The sequence below is a fragment of the Nannospalax galili genome, unplaced genomic scaffold, assembly GCF_000622305.1.
Source record: "Nannospalax galili isolate Female #2095 unplaced genomic scaffold, S.galili_v1.0 scaffold236, whole genome shotgun sequence".
Lineage (NCBI taxonomy): Eukaryota > Metazoa > Chordata > Mammalia > Rodentia > Spalacidae > Nannospalax > Nannospalax galili.
The window spans coordinates 2,478,603-2,489,810 of record NW_008338710.1 but is presented as its reverse complement, the minus strand read 5'-3'; the positions used below and the strand labels follow the sequence as shown (position 1 = coordinate 2,489,810).

At 39.0% G+C, this 11,208-nt stretch overlaps 1 protein-coding gene across 1 annotated transcript in view; it reads left to right on the top strand.

Annotated features, from left to right (window-relative positions):
- Tmem156 (transmembrane protein 156) overlaps positions 1 to 11,208 on the top strand; it is a 90,203-nt gene that overhangs the window by 47,917 nt on the left and 31,078 nt on the right. Inside the window, exon 3 of the mRNA XM_029563564.1 lies at positions 7,189 to 7,458. Coding sequence (XP_029419424.1) covers positions 7,189 to 7,458 — 270 coding nt within the window. The remainder of the gene's footprint in view (positions 1 to 7,188; positions 7,459 to 11,208) is intronic.

The following is an 11,208-nucleotide window of genomic DNA, read 5'->3' as shown; positions in this document are numbered from 1 at the left end:
TGGTCTAGTTCGTTTACTTTATCTTCCAGTCTTGATACTCTGTTTTCCATTGCATTCATCCTGTTGGTGCAGCTTTTTCCTGTCGTTTCTAATTGGCTTACTGAGTGTTTCACTTCCTTCTTCATTTCAGCCTGAGTAGTCTTCAATATTTCTAACTCTTTTCTGAATTCATTTAGAAGTTTATCCTTATCTTTCTTCAATTCTTTGATTTCTTTTTTTGTATGTTCTTTAAATTCACTGAATTCTTTAATTATGTTTATAATTGTTCTTTTGAGTTCCACATCATGCATTATCTGTAGGATTGTCTCATTGTACTCCTCTAGAGGACTATTGGTATTTGGTGGGGATATGTTATTTTGGTTTTTCATGTAATTTTTTTTTCTCTGTGAGTTTGACATGTGAATTTCTTTTGTAGTTTCTGATTCTTGTGTGAGACTCAAGTCTTCAAGTTTAGGTCTGCTTCTTTTTGTGAACTTTGTGTGTCTTTGTGGTTTACTTTTTGGGCATGAACAGCTGGTTGATCTAAGCTTCCAGTTCTCTCTTTTGATTTTATACTGGAGTGTCCAGATTGCTTTTGTCTTCAGGAGTTCCCTCAGAGGACCAAGTCAGATGAGGATCAGATGCTCTCAGGCTTTCTCCAAAGGTCTGGATCCCTCCAGGAAAGATTTTGGCCTCAGGAATTTGGGGGTTGTACTGGCCTGGGAGCCAGCCCAGGAAAGATGCTGGTTCAGGGCAGCTAGTGGCCGTTCCACCCAGAGATGCAAAGGAAGATGAGGGCAGGAAGCAGCCCCAAGGCCTCCTGGGCTCTGCTCTGAGGAGTAGGGTTGGTCTGGATGCAAAAGATCAGGAAGAGGAAAGGTCAGCCCAGGTGTCCAGGAAAGAGACTGGCTGGTTGTGCAGGCCCAGGGAAGTAGAAGAAGGTGAGGGTGCCGGCCAGGCCTAGTGCTACTGGGGATGCAAGAAGGAACTTAGTTGGTCTTGATGGAAAGGATCAGGAATCAGTGGTGGTTCCCTATATGCCTGGGGTGCCCAGAGAACCAATGGGACAGGACCCAGGCTAGGAGGAGAGACCAGAGGGGGAGATAGGAGGTTGATGAGGCTGGCAGAGTCAAGGCATGGAGGGCGCAATCGACTTACCGGAGAGAGAGGCCTGCAGGTCACAGAGAGGCCTGTGGGTTGCGCAGGCCCAGGGAAGTAGAGGGAGGTGAGGGTGGGGCCAGGCCCATAGTGCTCCTGGGGACCGGAACTGAGTTGGTCTGGATGCAAAGGATGTGGTGTCGTAAGTCTGCAGTCCCAGCACTTGGGAGGCAGAGGCAAGCTGATCTCTGTGAGTTCAAGGCCAGCCTGGTCTACATAGTGAGTTCCAGGACAGCTGGGGCTACAGGGAGACCCTGCTTTGAAAAGACAAAAAAAAAAAAAAACCCAAACAAACAAACAAACAAACAAAAAACAAAGGATCAGGAAGCAGTAGTGGTTCCCCCAGTGTCTGGGGCCCCAAGACAAGGAATGGGACAGGACCCAGGCTAGGAGGAGATACGGGCAGGGGAGATGGGAGGATGAATAAGGCTGGGGGAGTCAAGGTGAGGAGGGCACTATGGACTTACCCTGGAGAGAGGCCTGCTGGTTGGAGCTACAGCTGACTTTTCAGTGCAAACTATGAACGCTAGAAGAGCCTGGACCAAAGTATTCCGTTTTAAATGACCACAGATGCCAACCCAGATTACTATACCCAGACACAATGTCTATTATAGTTGAAGGAGAAAGAAAAATCTTCCATGACATAAATAGGCTTAAAGAATTCATGTCCACAAAACCAGCCCCTCAGAGAGTTCTTGAAGCACTACAAAGAGCTGAAGAAGGAAATGATTATACCCAAAGCTTAAAATCAACACTGGGTTGTGGAAAGAAATTCAATGAAGGTATAACTGTGGAAAAGCACAGCTATATCAGGAATGTGAACAGAAATAAAAATGACAGGATTCAATACACATCTTTCATTAATAACTTTAAATATTAACATACTATACTCCCCAGTCAAAAGACACAAACTGTGAATGGATTAAGAAACAAAACCCATCTTTTTGTTGTCTGCAAGAAACTCACTTGGTCAAGGAAAGATACTATCTTAAAGTGAAAAGATGGAAAAAACTATACCAGTGAAAGGTACTAAGAAAAAGCAGGCATTGCAATTCTAATAGCTGACAAAATAGACTTTAAACTAAAATGATTAAGAAGACATAAAGAGGCCCATTTTATTCTGATCAAAGGAACAATAAACCAAGAAGATATTACAATCATGAACATATATTCACCAAACTCTGGTGCACCCAACTTCATAAAAACAGAGCTACAGGACTTTAAGACCCAGATTAATCCCAACTCATTAATAGTGGGGGAGTTCAGTACCCCACTGTCACCATTTGATAGGTCAACAGGACAGAGAGTTAACAGAGAGACATCTGAATTAAACAATACCATACATCAAATGGACCTAACAGACATCCACTAAGTATTCTACCCAAGCACCAAAGAATATACTTTTTATTTAGTTCCCCATGGAACCTCCAAAATCAGCCATATACTGGGGCACAAAACAAACCTCAATGAATACAAAAAGAATGAAATAATTCCATGCATTCTATCAGACCATAATGCAATAAAGCTTAAAATCAACACCAGAAGAAGCCCTACTCACCACACGAACACATGGAGATTAAACAACACACTCCTGAATGATGAATGGATCAAAAGAGAAATTAAGAAAGAAATAAAAGTATTCCTGGAACTAAATGAGAAGGACAATACAACACAACAAAACCTCTGGGACATGCTGAAAGCTGTCCTTAGAGGGAAGTTTATAGCTCTTAGTGCCTACATCAAAAAAAAAAAATCAGAAAGAGCACAAATAAATTACTTAACATTGCAACTCAACACACTTGAGACAAGAACAAATGAAACCCAAAAAGCAACAAGAAATAAAACCCAAACCCAGCAGACAAGAAGGAATAACAAAAATCAGAGCAGAAATTAATGAAATAGAAACAAAGTTAGCAATACAAAGAATCAAAGAGTCTAAGAGCTGGTTCTTTGAAAAGATAAACAAGATTGACAGACAGCTAGCCCAATTAATCAAAAGAAAGCAAGAACACCTCCAAATCAACAAAATCAGAGATGAAAGGGGAAACATCACACCAGACACCAAAAAGACCCAGAACATTATAAAGGAATACTTTAAAAACCTATATGCTACTAAATTTGAAAATCTAAAAGAAATGGACAGGTATCCAAAGACAGGGGAAACCACCAAAACTAATCCAAGACGAGATTAATAGCTTAAACAGACTCATAAAACAAAAAGAAATTGAAACAGTAATACAAAACCTCCTGACTAAAAACGTCCAGACCCAGATGGATTTACAGCAGAATTCTACCAGACATTTAAAGAAGATCTATATCCAATACTACTTAATTTATTCAAAAAGATAGAAATGGAGGGAGAACTTCCAAATTCTTTCTATGAAGCCAGGATCACTCTAATACCAAAGCCAGGTAAGAATACAACCAAAAAAGAAAACTATAGACCCATATCCTTAATGAATATAGATGCAAAAATTCTCAACAAGATACTTGCAAACCGCATACAGACACACATCAAAAAGATTATCCACCATGATCAAGTCGGCTTTATCCCAGAGAAACAGTTGACCTTCCTACAACAAAGACCTCTAGATAGGCTGACTAGATTCACCGGATGGACAAGTACTGGGGAACGGCTGGGGGTGCCGACACTACAGCAGACAGAAGCAGGGAAGACAGAGTAAAACGTCTCTAGTGGGGGGCGAGGCTATGGGAAGGTGCCATCTGGGAAGTGGGTATATAGATGAATAAGGTTGTTTGGGATGTTCTGTGTGGTATACACATACACACACACAAAAATCAACAAATTAAAGAAATGAGCTATATTTGAGGAGGAAGCATAAAAATTTACGTCATGTTAAATGGTAGAGGTGATAAACATTACCACTGAAATGTACCTGATCACTTTATATCCATACACAAGTGCTAAGGATCTGAGTGCAATGGACCATGATTAGTAATAATAATCAGATATGTACACATTAGAGACACATGCGCCAACATCTAAGTGTTATTCACAAAACAATGAGTCTTTCTGTAAGAAGCAATATATTTTAAAATGAAATGGAGATTTTTTTTTTGTTTTTTTGTCTTTTTGCGACAGGGTCTTGGTCTCAGATAAACCTTGTAATAATCAGATTCATACAGATTAGAGACACATGCATCAACATCTAAGTGTTAGTAGCAAAAACAATGAGTATTTCAGTAAGAAACAGTGTATTTTAAAATGAAATGGAGATCTTTTTTAAAGGTTAAAAACTCATTCAATGTTATGTCTTACAGGGTTTATTCTGAGCTCAATATTATATAACTATTAATTCAACTGTGAACCTAAAAATTTTATAGCCACTTTTGAAAGAGATGTATCTTTGCTCTGGAAATTGTTATTGAGTATGTTAAAGCTGTAATGAAATGCTTCTTATAAAAAAAATTTTTTTTTGGTCTTTTAGAGACAGGGTCTCCCTGTAGCCCCAGCTGTCCTGGATTCACTATGGAGACCAAACTGACCTTGAACTCATAGAGATCCACCTGCCTCTGCCTCCCAAGTGCTGGGATTAAAGGCATGCGCCACCTAAAATTTTTTTTAAAAATTAAAAAAAAATGTTTTAATATCAGTCATTAGTGTTGATTAGACACTAGGGAAATTTGACTTCCCTTTAAATTTGAACCAAGATGTTTAATTATATAATCATTTTGGGGCTGGATAGGTTGCTCAGAAGTTAAGAGTACTGGCTATTCTTGCAGAAGACCCAGGTCCGAATTCCAGCACCCACATGGTGGTTAACAACTGTTGGTAACTCCAGTTCCAGGGAATCTGACACCCTCTTCTGTCCTCCATGGCTACTGCATAACATGGGTACACTTACACACATGTAGGCTCAACATTCATGCACATAAAATAAATAACTAAAATTTTAAGAAAGAAGTAATCATTTTTAAAAATGAAATAATTCTTTCATTATGCTCTGTGTTATTCAGAAATCCTGAGCTATATTTTATCCCCTTCAATCTATAAGCCATAGAAAGCTGGGATTGACCATGTCAATTATTTTTGCATGCTAACAAATGACAGGCAGAGTGGGAATTTCTGAAAGGTGTTACCTATTCCTTAATTGATCATTCCTGCTATGTGGCATTTCTCAATTACATGGTGAGCTTTGAATTATTTGTTTTGACTAAATCACAGATAATCCTACCCTAGGAAAAGGATGAAATTTAAAATTTTTAATTTGGAAAATGGATTTGCATTTTAAATAACATGTATGCATTTGTGGCACATTTTTCACAGGTAATATATCTGTGCTGATGCTGCTGTAACCTCATGAGGTTGGCAGAATCCAGAGTAATTAAACTCCGTTTTACTGATGGGATAGCTAGTCTCATGCAGATTAAGTAACTTTTCCTACCAGACTGTCTAATGTTAGATATAGCACCAGAGTCTTTGGTCATTTCTTTATAGATTCAATGTACTTCCTGTTAAGAATATTTCCATAGCTAATATTTGTCTTCAGAACTTAAAATGTTGTTATTATGTTAGTCAGTTTTCTATTACTATAAAAAAATGCCTGAGAAAGATAAAATTATAAAGAGGAAAGGTTTACTGTAGCTCATAGCTTTGGCGATTTCAGTTCATTGGCCCCATTGCATCCTGTGGTGAGGCAGCATATCATAACAGGAGCACATGGTGGAGCAGAACTTCTCACCTCATGACTGGGGACAAAACAGAGGAAAAGGCTATTATCCCTTTGAGGGCATCCCCAAATAACCTAAGATAACCCACCTCTTAAATATTCCACCACCTCCCAGTAGCCCCAAGCTGGGGCCTTAGTGTTCAATACTTGGGCTTTAGGGGACATTCTAGGTCTAAACCATAGCAATCAGCTTGGTAAATTGCACCTTTAGAGTTTCTGGTATGCCCAATAACAGATAACAAGTGCTAATTTTTAGAACCTACAAATGTTACCTTCTAAGGACAAGGGGTGTTTGTAGACAAGATTAACGATTTCGAGAGGTTATCCTAGATTATGCCTATAGTCTCTAGTCAATCACAAATATCCTTATCAGAAAGAGGCAGGGGGAGATTTGACAAGCCAGAAGAGTAGAGCTCGGGCACAGAGCAGAAGCACCACTGCTGCAGAGACACTGGTGGACATTAGACAAGGAGTGCCAGCACCCACAAAGGAGCTCACAGCCACCTGTAACTCCAACTCCACGTGGTTTGACACCCTATACTGGCCTCCATAAGTACCTTTAAGAATGTGGTGTACTTTTGGAAGCCCTTGTCAAGAAACTCCAATAGACTCTCATACGAACATTTGAAAATTTCCCTGTTCTGACTTTTTTCTAGTTCCCTGTCTAGAACTTGTAATGCTAATTACTCTTGCCTTTACTTCTCCTTCACATCTCCCATTCATGACTCAAGGACTTTCTTCTCCCCTTAGAGACAAAAGATATGCAATCTGGGAGTCTTTTAGATAGACCCACTGAAGGGGTACTCCAGTTGCCTCATCCAACGTCCCTGTTCAGCATGGAAGAAGCCAAAGCGGTTGGCATCCCTATTCCCTATTGGCAATTTGGGTAATCCCTTCAGAGGATGGCATGATAAGAATAGGAGGTAGGAATTGGCTAGGCAGTTAGAGTAAAAAGACCCCAAAGAAATGTAGCCAGTTTCTTGGCTAAAAGTCAAACTGTCCTTGGGCCTGTTAGCAACATACTCTGTTCCGAGGCCAAAAATGCCAAAAGTATTTGGGAGTTTGTATATAATCCTTAAAAGATTTTAGGGTTACCTCTTCGGGGGGGGGAATGTTGGAGGGGAGGGAGCAGGCATAGATTTGATCAAAACACCTTATATGCATGTATGAAATTCTCAATAAATTTTTTGTAAAAAATAAAAAAGATCCTTAACTGGTGTAGATATTGATTCATGTAAAAACAAACTTTCATCTGATAAGTTAAAATCTGCCTAAGAAAAATGGAGAGCTTATTTTCATATTTATTTAAATGTCAAAAACTCAAAAATTCATAGCTAAAGAATGTTATTTGTCTTTGCAGAAAGAACATTGGAGCTGTCCTGCCTGGAAGTGTGTTTACAGCCTAATTTCACCAATCCACATTCCTCCTTAAATTTTTCTTTTGTGACTTTTCTACATCCAGCAAGGGAAACCCAGACTATTATGGGAATGTTTCTAAATCACTCCAATTTCCAAAGCTTCACTGAGAATTGCCAAGACATCGCACATGAATTTAAAATGTGTTCCTTATGTTTGGTTTGTGAGTCCAAAGGAGACATGGATTTAATTTCTCAGGAACAAACACCAAAAGGTAAATATAAGGAACAGAGTAAAATTTGCCAAGTATAAATTAAGTTATTCTTCTAATAAAAAAAAAGCATTCCAAGTCTTAGGAAATATCTCAGTAGTAAAGTACCTGCCTCACAGCATGAGCTGAGTTTTAACCCTGCATCCCACATAAAAAGCCCCTGTGGGGGCTAGAAAGATGGCTCCTAGGCTAAGAGTGCTTGCTGTTCTTGTAGAGGACTAGAGTTCTGTTCTGAGCACCCACATTGGATGTCTGTAACTACAGGTGTAGGGGATCTGATGCCCTCTTCTGTCCTCTATGGGCACCCACACACATGTGCACACACACACACATACATACACATAATAAAATAAATCTTTAAAAAAAGTCAAAGTGGTGGTGCCTGCTTGTTACCCCAAGGATGATGATGGGAGGCAGACAGGCAGATCCCTGGAAGCTCATTGCCCAGCCAGTCTAGCCAATGAGAGACCTTGTCTCAAACAAAAGGTGGAAGGCTCCTGAGGAATGAAACTGCCTGGGCTTGTCCTCCGACCTCCATATACACTCCATATACTCCATACACATATGCATTCATGCACACACATATGTACATCCACACACATGCACATACACACAAACACACACATGCATGCAGTGAATGAGTGAATGAGAGGTAGGGAGAGAGAGAGAGGGGGCAAGCATTTTATTTTAGCATTTGGTGGTTCTGGAACACTCAATGGTTGGCTCTCGATGAGTGATTTTACAGGGCTTTGAAATATTACTCATTTTTAGTTTACTTTAACTTACTGAAAACAAAAAGTCCATCAAAATGTCAGTGTAATTCCAAAGCATCTGGTAGCTTAAAGATTAGCTGAATGTTCTATTCAAAGAGACTGAATATTTAAGAAACAGTTCTGAGTAAACTTTTAATTTCTCACAATAAAATGAAATTTTGATTTTGTACAGAGCTACTGAACTCTTTTTTAAAATGTATATTTTTTTTACTTTTTAGAAGAAGCATTTCATTACAGCTTTAACATACTCAATAATAGTTTATAGAGCAAAGATACATCTCTTTCAAAAGTGGCTATAAAATTTTAAGGTTCACTGTTGAATTAATAGAGTTATACAATATTGAACTCAGTATAAACCCTGTAAGACATAAAATTGAATGAGTTTTTAACCTTTAAAAAAGATCTCCATTGCATTTTAAAATATACTGTTTCTTACAGAAAGACACATTATTTTTGCTAATAACACTTTGATGATGGTGCATGCATCTCTAATCTGTATGTATCTGATCATTACTAGTCATAATTGGTTGCACTCAGATCCTTGGCGCCTGTGTATATCTATAAAGTCATTGGGTAGATTTCAATGGTAATGTTTATCACCTCTACTAATTAACATGACATAACTTTTTATGCTTCCTCCTCAAATATAATTCATTTAAAAATTTTGTTGATTTTTTTGTGTGTATATCACACAGAACATCCCAAACCATCTTACTCATCTATACACCCACTTCCCAGATGGCACCCTCCCAAAGTCTCCCCCCGACACACACTAGAGCCCGTATGGTCTGTTATCCCTGCTACTATCCACTGTGTTGTCCACACCCCTAGCCATTCCCCACTTTTTGTCCATCTGGTGAATCTAGTCAGCCTATCTAGAAGTCTTTGTTTTAGGAAGGTCAGCTGTTCCTCATCTAGCAGCAATCAGTTGTCAATATTCCATTAGATAAGATTGGGATCTGCTGTTCATTTTCCCAGTTTTATGCTGGATTACTATCTGGGAGTCCCTTGGGCCACCCAGGCCACCAACTCAAAAGAAGGTATCTCCTATCTGGCATTGTTGCTTGTTATGTAGCCTTTAGCTATGCATATGGACTCTTAAAAAATTATATTGGCTCCTTTCATTTTTGGTTATACTTTCCTTTTGGGTGTTTAAGGCCATACAGTTGGCCCAGATAAACCAATTTATTTTTACTCTTAAGGTTGTTTGGGGATCTGTTCCTCAGGGGTCACATGCGCTTGGGAGGAGCCCCCTGGCTCCTTTCTTTTACCAGTTCTTCCTATGTGAATCAAAGTCAAAGGTCCTGCTCGGCCATGGTTGGCTTCCCTTGGAAGCATGGAGGAAATGATTCCTCTGTGTTGACTCTCCTCTTTGTAGACTGGACATTGGTTCGAGTCCATCTCATGGGGTCTCCACGGCCTCCTTGATCAAGAGGACAGGTGATCCACCACAATTACAGGACATTTTGAGAGATGCTCATAGTCCCCTGGCATTAGTCAACCTAGGAGGGCAAGGAGCAAAAACTGTCCTTTATGTCCCTCTGACCAAATTAGTATAGGCCTCAAAGTATGTCTGTTAAACATCCAAGAAGGTTAGTTCCACCAGTCTGGTACTTTTAATTACTGTGTGTCATGTAGATAAATCTTGGGCAAAGACCAATTGTTCTCAGATAAACCTTGCCTAGACATATATTTCTTGATCTGGTATGTATAATTTGCCAGTAGGTTGTTTGACTAATATGGTTCCCACTGGCTTTAAAACTAGCTAGGCATTATTTATCTCTTGCATTGTCTAGCCCCTCCATCATGATTTCCCCAATCAAGTTGCCCCCATTTTCCCCCTTTCTCCCTTAATAATACCCTTCTCCTATGGTCCTCTCTTGAGCTTTTTCTTTCAATTTATCCCCTAGGTTTCTTGTATACCCTTCCCTCCCCCCTCCCTTAAACTAACCCAATTTTTATCCATATCTCCCTTATTAACACCTGTTTCCTACTGTTCTTCTCTTTCAGATTCTTTCTTTTCCTTTACCTCCCTGTTTCTTTTCCATTAGCCTGGTTCCTGTAGTTATGTCTGGATACATAATCACTTATCAGGATTCGGTTCTAGGGTCCACATATGAGGGAGAACATATGTTGATTTGTTTTTCTGAGTCTGTGTTACTTCATTTAGTATAACAGTTTCTAGTTCCATCCATTTACCTGCAAATTTCCTGATTTCATCTTTACTGCCTGAGTAACACCATACCTGCATCTCTGGAATAAAGCCGACTTGATCATGGTGGATGATCTTTTTGATGTGTGGCTTTATGTGGTTTGCAAGTATCTTGTTGAGAAGTTTTGCATCTATGTTCACTAAGGATATGGGTCTATAGTTTTCTTTTTTGGTTGTACCTGGCTTTTGTATTAGAGTGATGCTGGCTTCATAGAAGGAGTTTGGAAGTTCTCACTCCATTTCTATCTTTTTTGAATAAATTGAGTAGTATTGGATGTAGATCTTCTTTAAATGTCTGATAGAATTCTGCTGTAAATCCATCTGGTCCTGGGCTTTTTTTAGTCAGGTGGTTTTGTATTACTGTTTCAATTTCTTTTTGTGTTATGGGTCTATTTAAGCTGTTAGTCTCTTCTTGGTTTAATTTTGGTGGTTCCCATGCCTTTAGATACCTGTCCATTTCTTTTAGGTTTTCAAATTTAGTAGCATATACATTTTTAAAGTATTCCCTTGTCATGTTCTGGATCTTTCTGGTGTCTGTTGTGATGCTTTCCCTTCCAGCTCTGATTATGTTGATTTGGAGGTGCTCTTTCTATTTTTTTTCTTTTTTTTGGTTAACTGTGCTAGCAGTCTGTCAATTTTGTTTATCTTTTCAAAGAACCAGCTCTTGGATTTGTTGATTCTTTGTATTGTTTTTTTTTTGTTTTGATTTCATTAATTTCTGCTCTGATTTTTGTTATTTCTTCTTGTCTGCTGGGTTTGGGTTTCATT